The following is a 24,787-nucleotide window of genomic DNA, read 5'->3' on the forward strand; positions in this document are numbered from 1 at the left end:
AACGAAAACCGTGACCATTAAACCGTGATATGAACCGAACCGAAAACCGTGACCATTAAACCGTGATATGAACCGAACCGTGGGTTTTGTGAACCGTGCCACCCCTAAGAACACTACAAACTACTTATTTTGTTTAGTGTATTCAAACACTTCCGCCACACTCATCTGCCATCAGCCCAACACTGCCTCTCCTTGACTTCATTTATTAAAAGAACCTTCTCTGGAGTGAATGGCATTGCACCAGACTTGCATTGCTGTTCATCAGGTCCCTAAGGTGGAGGTTAAGGTATAAATGAGCTATCTATCTAGTGCCTGTGTTCACAGTACAACAAAAGGTAGCCATAAGATAGCTTTAAACACCAATATCTGAATATTTTAATAAAAAATACTTAATTATGATGTAATGTTACAATGAGATGTTACTCGGTGTGATGTGATTGTATGAGGATGTTTTTAATTGCTACTTGATGTTCCAACAGATTATAGCATTATAATACATGAAATATGCCTGAGATAATGGGAAATATCTCTACTTTTAAGTTCTTTATTCTTTTTGGGCTGCAGGAATCAGGAGTTTACAAGCCTCTGTACTTCTTGTTGGTGGTTGTCCTTTACATCCTCATTATTATAGTCAACTTAACTTTGATCTTTATTGTGACAGTGGATAAAAGCCTCCATGAGCCTATGTACATTTTCATCTCTAATCTGTGTGCAAATGGACTTTATGGGACTGTTGGTTTTTATCCCAAAATTTTGCTTGACCTGCGATCTGATATTCACATGATAAGCTACAGTTGGTGCATGATTCAAACGTATGTGATTTATAGCTCTGCACTGTGTGAAATGTCAGTTTTAACAGTGATGTCTTATGACCGCTATGTGGCAATTTGCAGACCACTGCAATACCATAGCATTTTGACTCCACATGCTGTGTTAAAGTTGCTTGTACTAGCCTGGGCTTGTCCTCTTTTGGCAAAAGCAATAGGTATGTTCCTTACTTCTAAAGTACCCATTTGTGGATCTTACATCTATAAACTATTCTGTGACAATCCTTCAATACTAAAATTGGGATGTTATCGAGTCATAGCCAACCAGGTATGGAGTATGATGGCAATCGCAGGTTATCTTGTACAGTTAGTTTTCATTTTAATTTCTTATGCTAATATTATCCATGTTTGTATATCAATCAGTGACGGTAGAAAAAAGTTTAGTACAACTTGTGTGCCTCATATTGTAGTTATGGTCATTTACATCATGACTGCATTGTTTGATGTATTTTACAGCTGGGATGGTTCAGTAAATCTTCCTATTGGTGTACGTAATGCATTGGCTATACAATTTCTGATTCTTCCTCCACTACTAAACCCAATAATTTATGGCCTACAACTTCCACAGATTCGAAAAGTACTATGCAAACAAAGTCGCAAACAAAAAATTGTGTGTTATCTTAGAAATAACAGATGATTGTTGTCCTGCTTCATTAACCTCTTTGGATATTTTGCTCTAAAATGGAATTAAATATGAATTGATAAACAGTAACATGGTAATTGTTTTTCTCTGATGTTTGTATTGAGCTGTACCTGGCATTACTCTGCTCGTGTGAATTGTGTTACTTTCCTTCTTACTTACAGTACAGCCTGCTCTTAGACACACAAACACTGAAACAAGTGCCTGAGTATATGTGCTGCCCTGCCCTTTTTGCTTCGAATGTACAATGCATGACTTTTCTTCATCGATCCATTTTGATACACTCAAATATCAAGCATTAGTTTCATACATGTAAAGGCCAATCATTCTAATATATTCCTGTAATAAAGTTTGATGTTTTTGAGAACATACAACTGTGTCTTATTGCTTCCCAGGCCTGCCTCTGTACCTCACCAGAAACATAGTGTATTGGCTATGTGTCCTTTCGTTAACAAAAACAAAATCAATGTCCATAACAAAAAAGGCATTTCAATGTTGGTTTATTCACCATTTTCGTCAGCAAGTTACAGCCAGCAAACACAGCCTTCACCTCTCTGATCCCTGGTAAAAAAAACATATGCCCCGGTGCCCTTTCAGACCCATCCCACTTGACCTACAGTGGGCATCAGTTTCAAATGGCCACTTCAGTCGCGCATTAGGAGGCGTGAAGCTGTGTGAAGCTTTAGTACCACTTTCAGCCACTGTGCGTCGCTCTGCCACTGTACATCGCTCTGCCTGCCGCCCCTTCTGAAAAAGCAGGAGGCTACCATTAAACATAATTGTTGCCGAGAGGAATCCCAGCCTACGAATTCAATAACAAAATAAATCATGCATAATAAAACATTACCTCGATTTAGGCTACTTGGGTATGGCTTAAGGCTTGACTACACGGTGGTAACGAAAATCGAAATCGAAATTTGCTGTCTACATTATTGTCAGTGTTGGGGGTAACGCAACTACGCAAATCAAAACAGTGTCTTGTGTGATAATTGAGCCAGTAGAGAAATAACTGTTCAGAATTAATCTGTAGGCTTCTGCAGAAAACAATGTTGTTGCCGATTTAATACTATCTGGCGACGTTTTTAACAGGCTACGCAATAGAGGCTTAGACAACTATGACCCACGTTTTGATTTCGTAAATTAATTTTCCCTACTTCTTGACTGCAATGTAGTCAATTGACTGTTTGACATGTCATTTTTATTTTTCTGTACAATAAACAAATACATCTGCTTTATGCCACAGAATTACATTCATATTTGGCTGACTTCTGCAGACGCGCAAAAAAACACTGCCACTTCCCTCCCCATATTCCACTGATCACACATCAGACATCAGGGGTGCATTTCCCAAAAGCTAACTACGCTTAACCCAGATTCGAACTCTTGGACAGGGGACAGATAACTGCTGCGTAACGGCGGCTGTCATCAGCCGGCCTTAACGCACTGCGCCACAGAATTGACGGCGTGGGTGAATAGGGGATAAATAACAATAGAGTACACAACTGTTTCACCAGCACATTTAAATGACTTGACTAAAACCGTGCATAACTGGAGGTACACCTGTTATCTGAGCAGTCTGTATGTCCTCATTTTGCGAATGCAAGGACGATATGAGTCTGTTGCATTTCGTTAGATGTCCGAGTCACACATAATGTTTTAAAACCACTGGCTCGTAATCACAATAATTTAACACACGACAGTTGGATTGCGACGGCCCTGCAGCTCCTCCTAAGACGGGGAAAAAACTTAAAATACAGTACGTGATAAACCCGGAAAAAGTTGACAGGTAGGCCGTTTCGGTCCCGGTGATTATTTATGAAATTGTGCAAACGACAGCCTTTTCAAGGCATTTTAAGAAAGGAGTGGTAGCATGCAAGCTCCCAAAATGCCCCAGTAGCCTACAGAAGGCATCAATAAATTGAAGGGGAGGGTCATTTTTCATAATCACTTTGGAGGGTCATAAGAAAATTACTTGCTGGCGAGGGAGGGTCACGTCTTTTTTGACTAATACTCCCAAAACTCCTCCGGTTAAATAAATAACGAACAGTCCCTAATGAAGTAAACTTGTGACCATCAAAAATCGTTTATCGCCTGTAACTCCGCGATAACAGGACGTAACAGGAAGGCATTTGGCTGAGCAATGGAGGTTAATATGCTCTATATTTTGTCCAAATGATGTCTGTCTATCATCGTTGCACTCGGAGAAAACCAGAATGTTTAATTTGTCCTGCGTTTCTTTTACGGCTGCAAACGGGATTTACTCGCAATTAACCAAATATGTCTTTATTAGGGCAGGGCAGGCATATTTCTGGCTATTAAATTATTTCTAAACCAGTCTGCTAAAGTCTGTAGTCAAGCCTGTGTAGGGTTTTCCAGGCTCCATTTCTTTTTACGAGACACCCTGCTCACTTGAGACATCTGCCGGTTGTTTGGGTTGTTGCAGCATCACTGGAAAAATACAAATTAAAGTCGCGTGATCCCGCACGCGGACTGCGAGGGAAGCTGGCCAAGTCGAAGCACTGCGCACTGTACATATGCAAATTTTACACCTGATGGCCCATTCAATTAACGTAAGCTTAAATCAAAGTCCCATAATGGAAAACAAAATACAAATAATAAAGAAACATAAACCCAGTTTAACATTAACAAATAATAATAATATTAATAATAAATCAAGGATGTTAATACTAAAGAAATTTAAACCACATATAGCTCCAACGCATAGCTTATATTTTTTATTAGACTAGAAGTGCATACTCATTTTCAAACTGCTTTATTAATTGTTGTGACACACTGTAAGCCCAAACTCATACAGTTCCTTTACTTCAACATGATTTAATGTCAGTTTATACTCAATTCAATCAAAACTTTGGCAAACGTCATATATAATATACACCGTTTTCCAAATTATTATGCAAATTGGATTTAAGTGTCATGAACATTTATTTTTTTGTTTTTCAATTAAACTCCTAGATGGTATTGTGTCTCAGGGCTCTTTGGATCATTGAAATCAATCTGACACCTGTGATAATTAGTTTGCCAGATGAGTCCAATCAAAGGAAAACTACTTAAGAAGAATGTTCCACATTATTAAGCATGCCACAGGTTTCAAGCAATATGGGAAAGAAAAAGGATCTTTCTGCTGCTGAAAAAGCATGAAATTGTGCACTACCTTGGACAAGGTATGAAATTTGTAAGGTATGATATTTTCAAGCAATAGGTTTCAAGCAATATGGGAAAGAAAAAGGATCTCTCTGCTGCTGAAAAGCGTGAAATTGTGCACTACCTTGGTATGATATTTCCCGAAAACGTATGCATGATGCATGCAGGCGACTAGTCAAAACCCCTACAGAGGAGATCATTGCTGGAAACATCACCAGGAGCCTTACTCGGGATATTTTAAAAGTTATCTCCTCCGAGGTGAGGCAACAGGGCCGATTCCACAGTGACTACTTGGTGGAGCTTTCACTCACCCAGCAGGTTCTCAGAGATGCCGACACTGGCTACAAACACATCCTGGGATACATCCAGCACCTACAAATAGATCCTCTCGGGGTCCATTTATACAGTGAAACTGGTCTGCAAATCTTGGCTGCGCACCTCAAGAGAAGTTCACGAACAGTTTTTCACCTGGATGCAACTGGAGGCGTAGTCACAAAAATCCCCCTACAGAGCAGAAGGGTATTGTATTACTTACTGGTGCTACCTGGGAATAGCCGTAATTCGCCTCCACTTCCCATCACGGACATGGTGAGTAATGAGCACAACATTCCAGCAATTGAGTCATGGTTAATGCAAACTCTGCTTGCCGTAGGCAAATACACCTCCAGAACAATTTCTCTAATAGAAACTGACTACAGCTGGGCATTAATGCAGAGTGTTCTGCTGGCATTCAACAATGTACTTGGAGAGGGCTATGCTGCTGTGTGGCGACTCTTCAAATGAACAACCCTTCACCCGTCTCCATCTGTGTGCGGTGCACATTCTGAAGGCTGTCCGCAATGGCTTTAGCAAGTGTACCAACGATAAGGGCTTACTTGACTTCGCAACTTTTTGTTTTTGCACTTCTCCAGAACTGCAAAAACTCTGCAGGCAGCCAAGGCCATTTTCTCTCATATGTGCATAGTCTTTATAGCCTGGGTTTTCCCATGCTGCCTTGCACACAATTTTATTCACGCTGCTAGGCAGGAGCCTGGATTCCAGAACGGAGGGGGGACAGCAAGACGATGACGAGACACCGACGAGGTTATGAGCTACGTATAGACGCATTTGATAGACATTTGTAGCGCCCAATAAACGGCTCTGGGCATTCGTAAACCACGTTTCAAATACGAGAAAATTAACTTGTAGTTCCCAGACCCTATCTCAATGAGATGAGGTCTGACGTTAGCCAGGCCATAGTCTTTACATCATTAAGGACAAACACCATGGACCAAGCCAGTCTTACTGGCTTCATTTCTAGGCAAAAATCACCACAAAGCCAACGACCTGATAACCCTGAGAGGAGCCCAAATGGCAAAAACGAGGACCAAAGTGCCACCTTCATCATAGGAAGATCCCTATTTTCAACCTTTTTAGGGAGATTTACGTAGAGTTTTCCCAATTGGACCGCAGTGAAGGCAACGCGCAAAACCTATACTACTGCCCAGGATTCATCAATAACCTCTTCCACAATTATCTGGGCATATCCCCCCTTTGGAGGGGTCTGCTACTTCTATCAAATTGTACAAGGCAATCTAACTGCCCCGTTGAATTGTGGTTCAACCTGGTAAAACACGAGATCCTACAGGGGACGCATTACCTCAGAGCAGCAACCTTCGTACAGGAACTTCACCACTCACTGAGGGGGGAGGTATATCGAACACTGTATGCGGTATAACCTAGATCTACATTCTGTGGGCTTTGTGAGAAAAAAAAAAAAAAACCCAACAGAAACAAGTCAGGGTTTTATCATGCGCCCAACCACATCCCCTGTCCAGCTAGAAAAACCGAGAGCCAAGAAACACCAGAAAGTCCCGTGCAACCTCCTGTGCCTGACGAAGATGACTGCAGTTCTTCTTGCTCTGCTGACACCAACTGCAAGGACAAGAAGGTACATAGGTTACTGTAACAAACACCTTTCATAACAAATGCAACCGTCTGTTTTTAAAAATGCATAATCACTAACAAATATTTATTTCTGTTGAAGATACAACAACTCTGGAGTGAAACACATGGGGAGCTTGTTGTAGCAGTTATGAAGTCTGCAGACAAGGCGGCTACGTGCGTGGTCCGTCAGGCGAACCTCCTGTCCCTTCAACCCCACCAATGGCTCACAGGGTAGGTAAATAGCTAGCTTGGTTTCCAGACTCACTACTTTGTCCAACCTAGCCAATCACATTGATAGCGATTCGATGCGATACTGGGGTCTGCTATTGACATGAATATTTGAATTATAAGTCAAATACATCGACTGTGGAAGGTTAGGTTACACAGTTTGTTCCCTTTTACCTCCTAAAACTTCATGTCACAAGCTAGATGCTTTCTAATATAACATGGTTTCAACTTTTATGTTGCAGTGGAAGTGACTGGTCACTGTGAAAGGAAACTACACTGCGTTCCAAATTATTATGCAAATTACATTTTTCTCAGATTTTCCTAAATAGTTGATGGAAATGACAGTCAGTATAATTGTCAAGTCAACCGTTGAACAAACCTCCGAATGATAACAGTAATTTTCTCAAAATGCACTGTTCCAAATTATTATGCACAGAGTTTCAAAACATTTTATAGGTTGTAAAGAACTAAAAATGGTCATTTGTTACATTTGCAGCATTAGGTCATATAAATTAAATCAAAGTTATTTCAATCAAAAACATCTTAACAGGCCAAGTTACATGTTAACATAGGACCCTTTTATTGATGTCACCTTCACAATTCTTGCATCAATTGAACTTGTGAGTTCTTGGAGAGTTTCTGCTTTAATGTCTTTGCAGTAATGTCAGAATAGCCTCCCAGAGCTGCTGCTTGGATGCGAACTGCCTCCCACACTCCTAGATCTTTTGCTTGATGATGTTCCAAAGGTTCTCAATAGGGTTGAGGACAGGGGAAGATAGGGGGCCACACCATGAGTTTCTCTCCTTTATGACCATAGCAGCCAATGACCCAGAAGTATTTTTGCAGCATGAGATGGTGCATTGTCATGCATAAAGATGATATTGCTACGGAAGGCACGGTTCTTCTTTTTGTACCACGGAAGAAAGTGGTCAGTCAGAAACTCAACATACCCGCCTGTGCTCTGAATCAGCGACAAATTTCTTCACAGTCCGATCACGCACCCGTTTTCGTGAAATATCCAATGTTTTCATACCTTGTCCAAGGGAGTGCACAATTTCATGCTTTTCAGCAGCAGAGAGATCCTTTTTCTTTCCCATATTGCTTGAAACCTGTGGCATGCTTAATAATGTGGAACATTCTTCTTAAGTAGTTTTCCTTTGATTGGGCTCACCTGGCAAACTAATTATCACAGGTGTCTGAGATTGATTCCAATGATCCAAAGAGCCCTGAGACACAATACCATCCATGACTTTAATTAAAAAACAAAAAAATAAATGTTTATTCAAAATCCAATTTGCATAATAATTTGGAACACGGTGTAGTGCATTTGGAATATTCTGTAGGCCTTCTGTTCCTTTTATGAGAACTCTTAAACTAACTGATCAAGATTTCATCAGCCTATTCAATGCTTTATATGTGAACGCTATGTAATTAATTCACCATTAACTACATTAGCGTGGTTCTACACACAGTTGTTATCTAAATGTAGTATTTTGCAGGCTAGTCAAAGCATTTCACGTTCACTCAATTGTCAATTGGGCCTACTGTATGCATTGTGTGATCGCTGTCCCTTTAATATGTCCGAGACTTTAAATGACATTTTAACACCATGCTGTTTTTGTTGATGGACAGCGCGGTCTTTGATTGAAATTTTCCTACCGTTTTAATAAACGACACATGCACTTGCGTGGTTAAAGTAAGGAATTGTTTTCACTTATGTTCTTACAATTCCCACATAACATTAGATACAAGGCGTAGGTTACATTAAAATGTTGTCCGTCTATAGGTAGATCGAACTTTGTTACTGATAGGCTCAAAGGTGGAATAATTTTATTAAAATCATTTTATTCACAGTTTGCATCCCTGTAACTAATTCTAACTAACTAGGCCAACCTTTACATACTGATAATGGGTCATCAGCCGGGAGCCACCCTTCATTGATGTTTCGCTCCATTAATCCCGGAACATCTCACGGTGGTGGAGCAACGGCAGGGACGTCTCCCTACCGCACCCTACAGCTAACCCTAGGACCCTTGCTTTCCCCATGCCTGGTCCTTCCTTCTTAACCAAAGCCAGAAGCTTCCCTGCTCAGCCTCCTCAGCCAGGTCTTTCAGGGCCTTTCTGAGTTTGGGGCCTGTGACTCCCATGTTCTTCAGGAAGCGCTGGGTGGATGCTCCCACAAACCCCCTACAGCCAACTTCCACCGGATAGCTGACAGCTGACCACCCAGCCTCTCTGCATTCGGCTGTGAGGTCGTGGTTCCTCTCTGCATTCGGCTGTGAGGTCGTGGTTCCTCTCTGCATTCGGCTGTGAGGTCGTGGTTCCTCTCTGCATTCGGCTGTGAGGTCGTGGTTCCTCTCTGCATTCGGCTGTGAGGTCATGGTACCGGTCTTTTTTCCTCCCTCCCACGGGACAGTGAGCTCTACCAAGATTACTGCCCGGGCTGTGGCAGACCAGAGAATAATGTCTGGTCGAAGGTTGGTTGTGGTGATCTCTGTGGGAAACCTGAGCTGCCGATCGAGGTCCACTCTCAGGTTCCACTCAGAACTGCCTGACAGGGCTGATCTCTGTGGCTGCGTGATGTTAGGGGCCCCTCCTCCCTCTCTGACAAAATGGATCGGCCGGCATGATGGCTGTGATTGGCGCTCCCTGGCTGTACCTCCAGGATCTCCGCCAGCGTCCGCAGGACTCGGTCATGGCGCCACCTGTACCGACCCTGGGTCAGTGCTGTTTTGCAGCTTGACAGGATGTGCTGCAGGCTTGGATTTGGGGCATTGCAGAGTTGGCAGCTCTCCTCTGAGCCATACCACAGACAGAGGTTGCTGGGGCTTGGGAGAGTGTCGTAGGTGGACCTTATGAGGAAACTTCACGTCAGCCGAGCCTACAGTCCTGCTTATTACTCCCTCCCAGGTCGTCCAGCGTCCGTGTTGGCACTGGCTAAGGGCATTGATCTGATAGTTCTCCTCCTCTGTCCTGACCACCTCGGAGATCACCAACTCTTTCCTCTCCTTCCTTGTGGCTTTGGACCACATCTTTGGAGCAGTCCCCCACCCCAGGCCAGCTCTCCCTGACTGTGTCCTGCCAACAATCTCTTGGTGTTTCAGCCTGCTGATAGTCTGGTCGACTGCTAGTTCTGCCCTCCACTTGCGACCTGTTCGGACTGGGGCTTTGGTGTTCTGCACAGATGGGTCTGACGAGTCCCTCACCTCTAGGACAAGCCTCGCCTTCTCCTGTCTGTAGCCCAACAGGATTGACTTCAGTGGCAGTTGAAGTGCATTCTTCCCAAAGAGGCCAACGCTGGAGAGGCTCCGGGGTAAGCCCATAACCTGCATAGCCTGCATAACTATTTCCATAAGTTTGTAACCTACCCTTTACTACTTTTATTGGGCAAGGTGTAATCTGTGAGGGCCTGTGTTCAGCAAAGGTGACAATTGTTATTGTCTATACCTTACTCTTTTTCAGAGCCAATGCATGACCAATGCTCTCTCTGTGGCTCTGATACACTGCCCGGTTCCAATGAATTGCATTGGGTAAGTAGGCTATACAGATGCACGATCACTTCTGGAAAAAGAACACCGCAACATTTGTGGAAATTAACTTATTTACTGTCCAAGTAGCCTATAGCTAAAAAAAAAAGTGACAACAGAGTTCCAACATTTTCCCATTTACATGCATTGTAGGAATTATGTTGCCGTTCAGGTAAAACACTGCTACTTGTGTGGAGTGAAATGCGCACAGCACTTGTTAGTTCTGCAAATCCCAAGTAGCACTGCTTCATCTGGGGCCGTATTCACAAAGCCTTTTATCTTACCATTAGGAGTACGCCTAAATCGCACTAAAAGATTTTAGCTAGGAGTGTTCTCTTAAAAGTTATTCACAAAGCCTTTCAGACCTACTCTTAGTAAGGAAAAATGACAACTCCTAAACTAAGAGTGAGTCTTCGTTGCTATGGAAGACGTCATTACTCATGCACAAGCTTGACTGAAGTGACCACCTTGATTGGTTGATGATTGTAACGCGGGAATGATTCAAAACACCTCCCTTACGATGATGAGTGACAGGTGACAGGTCTGAGAATGTGTGCACTACACAAGTAGTGCGAAGGACGGAAGATGATGAATAACTGAAAAAAAAAAGGCCTAGCCTAAATGAATAAAGAGTAAGGCAAAACAAATAGCCTAGTAGCCTAATGAAACATAGGCCTACGGATTGATGCAGTAGCCTATCTTTGCAACATTATTAAATGAATCTGTCACCATATGCCTACGTTTGCAAAGAGGAGAACATTTGAATTTGATTCACAATGAAACGTTACATTTAATTTAAATGTTGACTGAGCAGTTTTGGTTGTTGTTGGTGACGTTATTGCATCCCTTTTATACCTACAATGCAAAATTGTTCCCTCGCGATTGGAAGCTCCTGTAGCCGCATACGCATTTCAAAACATCGCGACGTGAAATGCCACAAAAAGCGGTTTGTGAATAGGTCTTAGTGAGTTAGGAGTCCTCTCGACTTCTTTTAAGCTGTCACAGACTTAGGTGCTACTTTTAGGTCTAAAATGCTTCGTGAATTACTTTTAGTGAAAAACTACTTTTAGCCTTAAAATTCTTTGTGAATACGGCCCCTGAAAGAGAACGTAGTTCCAGGTATGCTTAGAAAGTTGTGGTGTGTCATTACATTGCAATTTGTACAAATTGTAATTATACTAATCACGACATGTAAATAGGACAATGTTGGATTTCCGGAAGATGGGCTAGGTCAGTGACCTATGCTGTTACCTGTGGGTGTGTCGTGCTAAATTACTACATGCACAGAGATGACAATGTATGGTATGTATAATCTTCAACTCTGTGGGAGATAGCAAATCAGCTAATTTCCCAAAATGTTTCCCCAAAGTTCTTCCAGTAATATTAATATTGTCTTATTGGTACAAACATGGATCATATCTTACATTTGTGTAGAAAACAAAGTTATAGATAATCACTGAACCCTGATTGGATTGATGGGTAAAATGGGATTAGGAAATAGCCATTTCTATACCTAGACCATGAGCATTTTCCTAAACACTTCCATTAACACACTTCCCATAGGAAAAATGTGTTGCTCATCTGCTGTTCAATCTCATCTCCTGAGATCAGTTTGAGCTTCTCATATTCATATCATTCTGTGATCATTTGTTTCTGGATTACTTCTCCTAAGGGTCCCTTAGGAGCAAGAGGTAAGCTTAAAAGAGACAAGACATCACTAAGAGATAGTTGAGAAAATCAGTTCAGCAATACTTGAGAAGTGGGATAAACAGAGATCTCATAATTGTATGCCCCTGATCTCAATACGTCTTGGTTATTTTGAAGGACAATTAAAGAGAATAACATGAGATGAATCTGAGACTTTTATGAAACAAATCTGAGAAGTATGAGCCCTAAACAAGATCTTACCATTGTCTTAAGTGTGTCTTCCATGTACTGATTGTTTCTTTTACATGTCTTCCTGAAGCTATATTTGAGAATGATATCTGAGCCATACTTGAGAAATACGAGAACAAATTGAGAATAAAATACAAAAAAATAATTATCTTTAGAAAAAATACTAAAATAAACCCCACCACCACTCAATATTGAAAAGTTTAACACTTTTATTTGGGTATTACAGTACAATTCTATCAGTACACCATACGTATTTGATATATATAAATAAATAAATAAATACAAAACCAAAAGTGTCAGTCATCATTTACTCACCCCCTTACTGTTTTTTTTTTTTTTTTTTATCCTCAAAACCTAAGACTTCTACTCAGAAAGGGGGAGGGGGGGGAGTAGATGGTGACTTAATTTCTGGTGAACTATTCTGTTCAGTAAAACAGATACATTTACACAATTGGAACAAATACCATGTGAACTGGTGCATTGTATAAAGCAATCCGGCATATAGACAAAATTACCACTTCCAGATGATAAACAATGAAAACTGACCAGCTCTGCTGAGGTATGTGGAATAATCACACTTGGGTTTGGCTCAAACACATGAAACCATGTGAAAAGGAAACACAGTACCAGTAACACACATACTGGTGCTGGTCATGTAATTAGAATATTGTGGAAAAGTTTTTTTTTAAATTCCAGTTATTCAATGTAAAACTTGAAACTGGAAAATTATAGATTCATTAGACAGTAAGTGATATATTTCTAGCCATTATTCATGATAATTTTGATGATTATGGCTTATATCTAAAGAAATCCCCAAATCAAGTGTCAGAAAATTTCTGACTGAATTTGGGGTTTTTGTTAGCTATAAGCCATAATCATCCAAATTAACATGAATGATGGCTAGAAATATTTCACTTCCTGTCTAATGAATCTATATAATGTACAAGTCTCACATTTACGAGTTTAAATCACTGAAATTAAAATAACTTTTCCCCAATATTCTAATTATATGACCAGCACCTGTACTACAAAACCTCAACTTGGTACGGTCTTAACACCTCTGGTCCATGAAAAAGAACACACTCCGTACTACAAAACCTAAACTTAACAATGGTGAGAAAGAACACACTCCACATACTGTAGACTACAGCAGTGGCCTACGCCTTAGAATTTGCTCTGGCCCTACATTTGTTGACAAAGGCTTTCTTGAGCTTGGCCTCCTCGATTTCATCCCAACCAGGCAGAGTGCCACATCTCAGGACATAAGCTGTAAGACAAGAGCATTACAAATTGGCATGAGTAAATTGACAAAAAGACTTACCACACACCATACACAACTCCACTTCAGGTTCAAAGTATAGAACACCAGGTGGATGTCCATTTCAGTTCATAGAATTGGAAATCAGCTGATTGTTTTTTTGGGACAACCATAAACTACTTCACCCACCTCACATTTCTGAAAAAGGCTTTCAAAATGTGTGGGGATGTTTTTGGAAGGGGGAGGCTGAAGAGGGGCAGAGATGAAAGGGGCTGACGAACTTGGAGGGAGAAAGGGAGAGACGAAGAGTGCTGCAGAATCCACCCTCAAACTTGTCATTTGAAAAACAATCCTTACGGAAATGTAATTTGCAAATACAAATATTTTTCTATCACTATCCGGGGACATTCCTAGAATTTCCAGCCATTGCTTGGCCATATGACATTGAAGAGCCCCAAAAGTGCGGTTCAACATCTGCATTTGGGCCAAAAGGTTATGGTATGTTTCAAACTGTAGAGGGTGCAGAGAGCCATTTTCACATATAAATGGCACAAACATGTTTTTTTATATCACTGCTTGATCAAATTTCCTATTCTGATGCGCTATTTGGAATGTGCATTAATTTTCTATAACTGCACGGCTATGAAGTAGTTCCACTTTTTTTGTCCGTATCACATTTGCATATCCATTCGCCCAAATCGTTGTGAACTGTATGATGAACACAGGATTACAGTTTAGTGGCCTGACCGACATCTGCATCACAGCAACACTAACTTGTGACCGCGATGGTTTTTGGATGGAGTCTGGATGCGTTTGGCAGTACGAGAAACAGTGATTTTACAAAAGCCAAGACTGGATAGAATCTTTGGATGCAGCACTTGACAATGACAGGTGGAACTAAGGAACCGCTTTTGATCATAGCAACCATCCATTTAGAACTAGTAACGGCAGTTTGTGCTGGTAAGTTTTGATTGAGGCAAAGTGTGGAGGAAAGAAGTAGTTCTGCAAATGAGACTGTGATAGCTATCAAAATGTGTACATTGTTAGCAAAACAACTTAGTAAAGACGTAGCAACAGTACTAAGCAGTGGTATAAGCGGGATAATAAACTTCACGCCGTGCGTATATCGGAAATTATTGCACTTATCAAAGCGTAAAGATCCATCTGCCTGCGGCATTGGGACCTTATAATCACTTCGAACGTGCAATAATTTCCTATGTACGCACAGCGTGGAGTTTATTATCCCTTACATCCTGGCCTGAAAACACAGAGCTTCATTTTGGGAAAACTTACTTAGGATTCCGTCAACCTTTTTGCGGTCAAGGACCCGTTTTCCTCTTCCTGAGGGGTTGTTGCCGGGTCGGCCAAAGGGGACTGCATTTTTACATTCCTCCAAAGTGAAGAAATGGTCAAAAAGTGCATGAAAGACGCATGCTGTTTGGTTTGGATGCTTGATGCAAGGCAGCAAGGCGGAACGAGGATATTAATACGCCGCTCCCAGGAAAGAGCTCCTGCTGGCCTAATGTAGATGTTGCGCCGTCATGATGCCTCTCTCCAATGAGCTCCAGTAGTGTCTGAAGCTCTCTGACCTGGCCTGGATCTGAAAGGGAGAAACAGTACAAACAATACGATAAAACAAAGTTAAACAGCTTTAATGGCAGGAAAGTTCATTTTAGAACATAAAACCATGCCTATATGACAGGCCTTTTTCAGGGCAAATAGAAACTACAAGAATTAGATAGATAGATACATCACATGAGACAGACAGACAGATATTTCATTAGATGTATACAGTAACTGACACTTCGCTGCAACACAAACAATTATATGTATTCACCTCTATTCACACAATGAGGCAGGTCTGCACAATGAATTTTGAAAGGCAACTGCGTCTATTGTGCGTCTGCCCCATTTCTGATACCGTGGGGGAAGAAAATTAAACCGTGGGGGGCCGCCACTACCAAATCAACATAGAGGAAACACTGAGTTCAGCATTACACTGACTTACACTTAACCCTTTAGAACCGGCCCATAAAAATTCTCAGAACTTGTGAACCAGCTTAGAACCGTTTTTATCTTATACCATAGTCTTTTCTGCCTTTTTTTAAGGATAGTTAAAACAGTATGTTTATGTGTTCAAGGCCCAATCACTAATAAAACAATTACATCATGAATTCATTAGAAGAACTTGCATTACTTGCCTATTCTTGAGATAACTTCATTGATTCTTCTTTTTTCATGAAGGATTTTTTCAACCTCCCCCTTGCATCCATCACATGGTGTCCATGCATTTTCTTCCTGCTGTCCAGGGATGTTGCCCTCGTCAGATGAGTTGCATGCATCTCTCCTGTTTGGTGCCAGGTGAGCTGCATGGCCTCTGTCGGGTGAAGGACCAGAGGTGTTGAGGTCAGACGGTGATGGGCTGGGTGCATTGCTTCCGTAGGGAGGTGGACCAGAGGTGTTGAGGCCATACGGTGATGGGTTGGGTGTATTGCTTCCGTAGGGAGGTGGACCAGAGGTGTTGAGGCCATACAGTGATGGGTTGGGTGTATTGCTTCCATAAGGAGGTGGACCAGAGGTGTTGAGGCCATACGGTGATGGGTTGGGTGCATTGCTTCCGTAGGGAGGTGGACCAGAGGTGTTGAGGCCATACGGTGATGGGTTGGGTGTATTGCTTCCGTAGAGAGGTGAACCAGAGGTGTTGAGGCCATACAGTGATTGGTTAGGTGTATTGCTTCCGTAGGGAGGTGGACCAGAGGTGTTGAGGCCATACGGTGATGGGCTGGGTGCATTGCTTCCATAGAGTGATGTACCAGAGTTGTTGAGGTCATACGGTGATGGGCTGACGGTATTGCCTCCGTAGGGTGATGGAACAATGGTGCCCCCTTTTGTAGAGCTATCATTAAAAAAAAAAGAAAATATACATTGAACCATAAATTACATTTTTGTAAACACAAATTGCCTAAAATAGATATAAGTAACTGCAAAGAACTAACTGAAATGACCAGCATAGGCATATCAGTTAAAAACTTTTAATCCCTAAATCTAAGTGGACACAGATGTTTCAAGTAAAGTATATATGTCATTCACATACTATTTACTGAAATTATATGATCACAGATTAGATAACAAAGTTATCCTAATGGTGTTTTTTGGGGGGTTGAATGGATAATGATTAAAAGTTTTTAACTTGTGGGCACAGGCGATTATGTAATACTTATGACTAGCCTACCCATAAGGTGGTGGGCCAGCGGTGTTGCAGCCTGTTGCATGTCCCCCGTCAGATGATGGATTCAACGCTGGGATTTCCTCGCCATGCTCAGACAGTTGGCTCCTATCCACTATAATGGTATCAGACCCTGACGTTGAGTCTGATGGCTCATCGCCTTTTAACAAACTTAAAAAGCCCTGTGGAGTTGTGCGGCCTTTTGGCGGATTAGCCTGGTCTTCCCTTGAAATATATTCAACAATGGCCCTATAAAATTTACCATCTGACCACTTTGCTAAAACAGGATCTCCTGATCTAAGATCTTGCAGCTGCACAGGAGCCTCATCTCTTGCCAAAATGTCAGATCCTGTAAAGACTTTGCCAGTATAACCATCCTCCCATCTGACGAATGCAAAACACCCTGAGAGAGAGAGAGAGAGAGAGAGAGAATGTTTAGCAAACTCCATTTAGGCACAACAATTTAGGATGCTATTTTTCAGTGGTGGAATGTAACGAAGTACAAATACTTTGTTACTGTACTTAAATAAATTTTCCACGTATTTGTACTTTACTTAAGTAGAATCTATAGTGCATACTTTTGACTTTTACTTCGTTACATTTTGCAGCAATTATCTGTACTCCGCTACCTCATTTGAAACATAATATTATGATTAACATTACCGTTACGCTAACAGAAATCATGCTATTTCACAGTATTACCTCAATACTTACCAGGTTGCTCATTGGTGGGCGGGGAGTTCTGCAGTTCCTTCATTTTCTGGGTGGGAACCCGTACTCTCTTTTTTGCAGGTATTTTCGTTTTGTACATCCTGCTAATGAAAAAATACATTTGGGACAAGTATACAATAAATAGACACTATGTTAACAAAATTGACTTCATATCTTTGGGGGAAAGCTACTGATTACATCTGAATTTACCTTCATGACAACTTTCACACTCTACCTTTTCCAACAAGTAAGGTCAGCCAGCTAGACATACCCAATTTAGGCCTACAGTTAACAAGATAACCGGGGCTAACACTAAATGTTGCTAAAGTAGCATTAGCTAACACTAAAAGGCGGCTAAAGTAGCACGCTTCAAAAGTTCTTATTATAATTGCAAACCGAAGTGTAGCTGCTACTAGCAGTTAACTGCTTGGTTGAGACGAGGCTTTACTCACATAGGTCTGCTAGCCTACAGAGTAAAATATGATTGACTTTATTTTATAATGCTTTACATGACCGCAGTAGTAAAAAAAATAAAAATAAAAAAATCGAAATTTCCATTCTTACTCATTTGATTTGATACTCAAACATTTTACAGTCAAGGGCCGCCAAATGAGTGCATGGTCACAAGCTAAGTTTTAATTGTTGAACAGACGCCATTAACATTACCACCTTCCAAAGGACCACTCCTCAGTTAAATATTTCACAAAAATAATTTCTTTATTCAACTCTTCACAACGTCGTGTAGTTGACCATCTAATATAGAATATGATTCTTACCTCTCCAAATGGTGGCCAGGACAAAACTTGCAACAGCCAACAGAAACGTCACTCTTTTCTTCTCCAGAACTTCACCAACACGAAATCTTTCGTCTTTCCCGCAGGTGCAACCAATAACCAAATATGGACGAATCTGCTTCCCTGCGCGCGGGCTTTTTCACGCCCCGCCCCTTCTAGTTGGTTCTTTCCATAGACAGTAACGTAGAAGTCTTTTCTTTCGCATGCACTTCTGTATCCCGAAGTATGACATAATAAAATCTCTCACTTTCGTTTACCTACAACTTTTATAAATCCACACCAAAGAGTTCCACACGTCCAGGAAGTGGAGATAATTTCATCAGCAGTGGGACAGGGGGTTCTGGAAGAACCCGCATGGTGGCTAGACTGGCTTGATTCGTTTGGAAGAAGCAAGAGTCTCTGTTAAGAATAACGACTAAAAGTAAGTAATAGCGTAAATTGTTTTGTTTTGAGAATTAACGGACTCTGTTAACACACCAGGTAGAAGTTTTTCACGTCTTAGTGTTACGAAACGCCGATATAACGAGATGCCGCATTCAAAGAGGCATCTACCTAGATATGATGGCTAACGTTACACTAGCTAACGTTAGCTAATATGTCTAGCGAGGCAGCAGAACATCAGATTATTTTTTATTAAAATGATTACAACTCGCTATATATGTTTGCGAAGCTCATATACTTCAAACTCTTCAGAAAGGTGAAAACATGGAAATACACGTCTCAAAGAATAGTTGTGCAATTATTTGGGACAAATCACACAGTATAGCTAATCACATTAAAACTCTGGTAGCTGCTATTATTGATTCAGTGGTGACATTTTCTAAGCATAGTTGTAACGTTAGGGCTGGTTGGCACACTTTTTCCTGGGGTTCAAATATCGTTGTCTTTGTTATCTGTTATCAAATGAGAAAGCCTGACATCTAGCTTTAAAACAAATGCACTTTTTGTGTACAAATGATTCCACTTTTGTATTTATTTATGATTATAGTGCATTCATGTGTTGCATGGGGTTGGTTGGCATGTATGTTATAGCCTATTGGTTCTTGATAATTTATATTTCATGCTTATACACAGTTAATTATTAGATTATTTATGTAAATTATACATCATGTTATTGGTAATAACAATGAGCTTACATTACATTTACATTAAAGTGATCAAAATGATAAATACTTTTGCTACTTTAAGAATATGATGCAAATTATTATTTTGATTTAAGAAATTAATAATAAAGGTCTGTTATCTCTGGTAGCTAACATAAAATTGATGCTTGCTAGAAAATCTATTTCTGTTTACTAAAGAGTTGATCAGATGGAACAAACACTTGATGCCTTTTCTTAAGTCTTATTTAAGACTTCACTCTATATTCCAGCAACTTGTGTCTATATTTTTATAGAATTGGAGTGTCAAAATGACCAGACGAAAACCTGGAAAACGATGGAGAAGGACTGGTAATGAAGAAGACCCAAATAAACGACCAAGAAGGATTGCACAATTGGTGAGAAGCCTGGCTTAGCTTTGTTGCTACAAATTTGCAGCAGATATGATATTTAATACCTAATTTTCCTCACTGCAGTCATCCCTACCTGAAGCCACCAATGTTCATGTGGAGACTGATCAGCAATATTTAGGTAAGAGGTGTGTGCATGTATGTCATCCTGATTACAGTAGCACGTGTGAAGAATGAAATTTGAAATGTGAGTTATCTTAGCTGTATGATTTATATACTTTGAACCTTTCACCTCTAAGTTAAGGCTGTTAATAACATAAGGCCATGATCCTTTCATATAGGTCACTGTGTGGTTGTAGCCTCATGTTTGGTTTGCTGCTGTGGCATTCTAGTCATTATTGACAGTGTCACTTGTTGTTTGTCACTGTCAGCTGCTATCATATCCTTCCAAAACCCGTCCCGCTACTCATTTACCTAAGGGCCCACAACTTCTTATTGTTATTTGTGTGTTGTGTGTATGTGATGAGTTATATTCAACCCTGTCGATTACGTGTTACCACAAACACAGAAAGATATTTAAACATAAACTGCTACAATGTGATCAAGATGTGGGGGGAAAAGAATATGCATCCCATTACCTGTATTTATATAATATATTCCATTAATGTCAACTTGCCTCTTGTGTTTTTCATGTTTTAATTTTTTGAGTTTCGTGCAAAAACGTTTCTTGATGATAATCTCTACTAATTGATCCAGAAAATGGTGTGAACCATTGATGTGTGTACTGTTCTCTGTCAGGATGTAGCACCTGGGGAACACGGCAGGAGGTTGGGGTGCCTCCTGGAGGAGCCCAGAACGAACAAGTCCAACCTCCGGTTGTACATGCAGGATCTACCCCACTCACTCTGGAACATCAAACCTCTCACCACCTGCCAGGTATACAGTCTGTCTGTGTCTGTCTGTCTAGTGATGTATAGTATATTGAGCAGATCCTGCTAAAATATGACAATTATTTGAGTGTCAGAAAGTGATAAACAGTAACTACTGAGACAATGTAGGTTTTGAATTGTGACAAGGTTTGTTTGTTTATTTTTACCCATAATGATTTTTGTTCAATTTTATTACCAGCACAAGGGAGCATGGCACAAGAGAGTATTTCAACTGTTTACTCTTTTGAAGACTATGAAGAATCATCTTCCAGATCAGCCTTCAGAGATCCCCCTGATGGCCTAACAACTGAACTACAAGGCAGTGTTGAGTATGATCCATCTCAATCATTTGAGGAAGCTCTCCCTGATGTGGGGGTTTGGACGTATGATGATGGACATATGTTCAGAGAGGGATTTGAAGAGGATTTGAGTGAGGAGTGTGCAGAAGAGTCAAATTTCAAGGACACAACAGACAAGCCATTATATGACAATGCATCAATAACTGTGTCAGAGTGCCTTTTGATCATCATGGCTTATGTAAACTGTCATAAAGTAACTGATAAGGCCCTTAGTGATTTGCTTAAAATGCTCAAGTTGCTTTGTCCCGACAGTCTGAACACAAACTGCTTAAACAGTATACAGAAGTTCAAAGACTTCTTTTTCTCCCGTTCTGCATCATCCCCTATTGTATTGCATAAATATTGCAGTAATTGTTTTGGGTCATTAGAAAGTGCACAATTGGAATGTCTGTCTTGTGGAGCTACTATGTCAGAAGAAAAATCCTCATCCTTCATAGAGATTCCAATTGAGGCTCAAATAAGATCATTGTTTCTCAAGCCAGGTTTTCAGGAGAAGCTTAACTTTAGATTTAGCAGGAAGAAAACGGATCCCAACAATGTTGAAGATATATATGATGCAGAAGTTTACAAACAGCTAGATGGGGGTGGTCCTCTTAGTGACCCTAAAAACATCTCACTTACTTGGAACACAGATGGGGTACCTATTTTTAAATCGTCAAAGTTTTCAGTGTGGCCCTTTTATTGTGTCATTAATGAATTGAACGTCATGGAACGCACAAAAAGAGAGAATATGATATTTGCTGGACTTTGGTATGGGGATGCAAAACCATCCATGGTTACATTTCTTAGACCACTAAGTGACACACTGAGTAAACTAGCAGACAACGGAATTCTTGTGCAACCTGCAGGGTTGACATCTGAACCTTTTCTGTGTAAAGTGCTCACCATTGCTGGAACATGTGACTTGCCTGCTAAGGCATTAGTCCTTAATTCAGTGCAATACAATGGTAAATTTGGATGTCATAAATGTGAGCAGCCAGGAGAGACTGTGAGGACGGGGGAAAGGGGACATGTCCATGCATTTCCATACCAACATGGGGATCCAAAAGGGCCACTGCGCACAAATGAAAAGTTTGCTTTTGATATGAAAATCGCAAATGAGACCAAAACCACTGTTAAAGGGGTTAAGGGTCCCTGTTGGCTTAGCAAACTTAAGGGTTATAACCTTATCAAAGGCACTGGCATAGATTACATGCACTCAGTCCTTCTTGGAGTAATGCGTCTTTTGATGGTTATGTGGTTTTCTACAGAGTTTTCTCGTCAGCCCTTCAGCATGGCAAAAAATGCCAAAGAAATTGACAGGCGATTTCAGGGTATCTCTCCTCCATCCTCAATTAGATATCCTCGATCAGTGGCATCGCACAGAATGTTTTTTAAAGCATCAGAATATCGGGATCTTTTGATCTTTTATGGACCTGTTGTTTTCCGTGGAATTCTTGCAACACTGTACTACAATCACTTCCTTCTACTAAGTGAAGCTATTTTCATTTTATTGATGGAATCCATATCATTTGAACAGATTGATCATGCAGAGAAACTACTGTGGAACTTTTGTTCTCAAATGGCTGATCTCTATGGTGTGCGGTACCAAACAGCAAATGTACACCTTCTCGTGCACCTAGCAGACAGTGTCAGGGCCCTTGGTCCATTATGGACTCATTCTTGTTTCCATTTTGAAGACAAGAATGGATATTTGTTAAGGCTGATACATGGCACTCAAAATATACCAATGCAGATGGTCCATGCAGTCAAACTTGTGCAGTCTATTCCTGTTATTTCACAAACCATAAAGCCAGGGAATGCCATAGCATAGTATATGGAGCATCTAGTGTACTTCAACTGGACACAGTTCACATCTCTTCATTGGAAAGACAGACTGGTCACTGTATCAATTCTAAAACGGTAAAGGTCTTTCACAGGGCACAAGTTAAGAGAAATTATCTCACATCAAAACACTATGGCAAAGGCAATAGAAGAAACAATTTTACAGTTGTTTTTTCTGGTGAAGGTCAAACTAAGTATGGACAGATTGAGTTCTTCTTCACCTCAGAACATTCATGTGCCAAATGGGCCCTCTTTCATGAATTCAAATGTGCAGGTTTTTCCTTGCTGCAAGATGATGTAACAAATGGTACATGCAGTCATGTTGTTCCCCTATTGGAAACCTCTGCCAATACAGTAGTTTCCTTGGATCATATATTGGGTAAAGTTGTTTTCCTTGACTTGGCATCTATGCCTGGCATTGTGTTCGCAGCTCATTTTCCAAATACGCTTGAAAAGTTTTAACCCATTAAGACCTGAACTAGTCTAAGAACCCACAAATCGATTTATCATTGGAATAACATGCTCCCATCTGACCGCTTGCCGTGAATGCTTTGTAGAAGTACAAGGCATCTTTAGAATTTATCGTAAACCTATATTTGATGCAACAAAGGGCCTGTATAGTGTATGGTGGCAAGATGAACTGCCTTTACTGTATTTTCAGGGTGAATCACTTGATTATTTAAAAAGTGTGCACTATTATTTTAAGAGTGTATTATTATGTCTAAGACTCTTTTGACGCTCCATACACAATAGAGCTTTGCTATTAATTCTGTTAAAATGTTGACATCTTGACAGTTTACACATTATAAAAAGTATCCAAAAGGTGTTGTTTGAAGTCAAAAGTGTAATTAATGAATTATATGACTTGAGTGAAAATTGAACATTATGTTAATAAACCATATATCTAAGTAATTTTGGCAAACAGATTTGATTGATTTCTGATATTAAATCATGTCATATTGATTTGATGGCTTGCACTACTCTCATTTTTGCTTTTGCTTAGACGCAAGAAAAGAGACAACTGTAAGAGAATCTGAGAACTCAAATAGTGAGATGTGAGAGACAGAACCATGAATTCTCACCAAGACATAACTGAGATGGTGCTTTCAAGTAAGGATATCAAATTGAGACATATTTGAAAGCAGCACAATATGTCTATTTTTTTTCTCTTAGCTGAGACCAAGAACAGAGACAGCTGTGAGAGAATTTGGAGAACTCACACTATGCTCTCTGTGAGACTTATTTCTCAGGAGAGACATTTGAGAAGAATGAGAAAACCACTTTGGTCTTGATTAGTGCTCATTTATATCTAGGAGATGTTAATGTGACATAAAAGAGATCTCGTCTTCAATTTTGCTTTGCTATGGGTTTGCTCATAACCAGAAAGTTACACTTTGCCTGTCTACACAGATCATAGCTTGATTATCTGTGTAGATCTTGCTTGTAGAACACAATGTGAAATTAAAACACCTTACATTATCTTGGTGTACTTTCTCTCTCAGATACAGTGTGATGGATGCGAGCGTTGGTTCCATGTTGACTGCCTGAGAATAACTGTGGATACATATAACGCATTAAAATCTTCAGAATGGCTTTGCGAAGCCTGCCATTAAACCAAAATAAAAAAATGTGTGCACAGAATTTCTCTTTGTGGTTATCTTTTGTAGTTTGTGGTGCTAATAGCCCTTAACATAAACAAACCAAGCATACTGAATAAATAGAATGGTATTGAACATTTTATGTTTTAATATAGTGTTAAAGGGATATTCCACCATTTGGGGAATTACACTGATTTTCCACCTCCCCTCGAGCCTAGAAAATTGGCACATTTTATTTTCTGTTAGTCAATACTTTCTAACTTGAAGAGACTAGTTTTAAATAGGAAAATTACCGGTCACTTTTAAACGTGATGCTAGCGGGCGAGATGCTAATGGTCTAAACCAGCGCTCCCCAACCACCGGGCCGCGGCCCGGTACCTGGCCATGGGACATTCCTAACCGGGCCGTAGCCTACGACATGAGTTAAAAAAA

General features: G+C 40.5%; 3 protein-coding genes across 6 annotated transcripts; 2 read left to right on the forward strand and 1 right to left on the reverse strand.

The window, feature by feature from the left end:
* Positions 1-516: 516 nt before the first annotated feature.
* LOC121683446 (olfactory receptor 2J2-like) lies at positions 517-1,675 on the forward strand. The gene is made up of 3 exons (XM_042063082.1): positions 517-945; positions 1,135-1,195; positions 1,632-1,675. Exons 1-3 carry the CDS (start codon positions 517-519, stop codon positions 1,673-1,675), a joined length of 534 nt encoding a protein of 177 aa, XP_041919016.1.
* Positions 1,676-12,397: 10,722 nt separating this feature from the next.
* Positions 12,398-18,244, reverse strand: LOC121683243 (skin secretory protein xP2-like). Its single transcript, XM_042062788.1, has 6 exons — positions 18,178-18,244; positions 17,405-17,502; positions 16,697-17,093; positions 15,666-16,360; positions 14,758-15,064; positions 12,398-13,473 (listed from the first exon to the last, which is right to left on the reverse strand). The coding sequence occupies exons 2-5, from the start codon at positions 17,499-17,501 to the stop codon at positions 14,874-14,876; spliced, it is 1,380 nt and encodes a 459-aa protein (XP_041918722.1). The 5' UTR covers position 17,502; positions 18,178-18,244; the 3' UTR covers positions 12,398-13,473; positions 14,758-14,873.
* A 127-nt stretch (positions 18,245-18,371) lies between these two features.
* LOC121683242 lies at positions 18,372-23,621 on the forward strand. 4 transcript variants are annotated; one of them, XM_042062786.1, is made up of 6 exons: positions 18,372-18,616; positions 19,592-19,693; positions 19,772-19,826; positions 20,444-20,581; positions 20,774-21,114; positions 21,145-23,621. In XM_042062786.1, exons 2-6 carry the CDS (start codon positions 19,607-19,609, stop codon positions 22,744-22,746), a joined length of 2,223 nt encoding a protein of 740 aa, XP_041918720.1. In that variant the 5' UTR covers positions 18,372-18,616; positions 19,592-19,606; the 3' UTR covers positions 22,747-23,621. The 4 variants fall into 4 exon arrangements, with proteins under 4 accessions (XP_041918720.1, XP_041918718.1, XP_041918719.1 ...); XM_042062784.1 differs by having other exon boundaries at positions 20,774-23,621; XM_042062785.1 differs by having other exon boundaries at positions 20,780-23,621.
* Positions 23,622-24,787: the final 1,166 nt, after the last annotated feature.

Source organism: Alosa sapidissima, chromosome 15 (genome assembly GCF_018492685.1).
Source record: "Alosa sapidissima isolate fAloSap1 chromosome 15, fAloSap1.pri, whole genome shotgun sequence".
In the NCBI taxonomy this organism is placed as follows: Eukaryota; Metazoa; Chordata; class Actinopteri; order Clupeiformes; family Clupeidae; genus Alosa; species Alosa sapidissima.

Excerpts from the sequence above, each read along its gene's own strand:
- LOC121683446 (XM_042063082.1), top strand. The coding sequence starts at position 517 with ATGGGAAATATCTCTACTTTTAAGTTCTTTATTCTTTTTGGGCTGCAG. Across the intron at positions 946-1,134 it reads ATGCTGTGTTAAAGTTGCTT|TTAGTTTTCATTTTAATTTC; the intron begins GTACTAGCCTGG and ends TATCTTGTACAG. Across the intron at positions 1,196-1,631 it reads TTGTATATCAATCAGTGACG|TACAGCCTGCTCTTAGACAC; the intron begins GTAGAAAAAAGT and ends TCTTACTTACAG.
- LOC121683243 (XM_042062788.1), bottom strand. The coding sequence starts at position 17,501 with ATGTACAAAACGAAAATACCTGCAAAAAAGAGAGTACGGGTTCCCACC. Across the intron at positions 17,094-17,404 it reads GCCCACCAATGAGCAACCTG|GGTGTTTTGCATTCGTCAGA; the intron begins GTAAGTATTGAG and ends TCTCTCTCTCAG. Across the intron at positions 16,361-16,696 it reads GCTGGCCCACCACCTTATGG|CTCTACAAAAGGGGGCACCA; the intron begins GTAGGCTAGTCA and ends TTTTAATGATAG.
- LOC121683242 (XM_042062784.1), top strand. The coding sequence starts at position 19,607 with ATGACCAGACGAAAACCTGGAAAACGATGGAGAAGGACTGGTAATGAA. Across the intron at positions 19,827-20,443 it reads GACTGATCAGCAATATTTAG|GATGTAGCACCTGGGGAACA; the intron begins GTAAGAGGTGTG and ends GTTCTCTGTCAG. Across the intron at positions 20,582-20,773 it reads AACCTCTCACCACCTGCCAG|CACAAGGGAGCATGGCACAA; the intron begins GTATACAGTCTG and ends TTTTATTACCAG.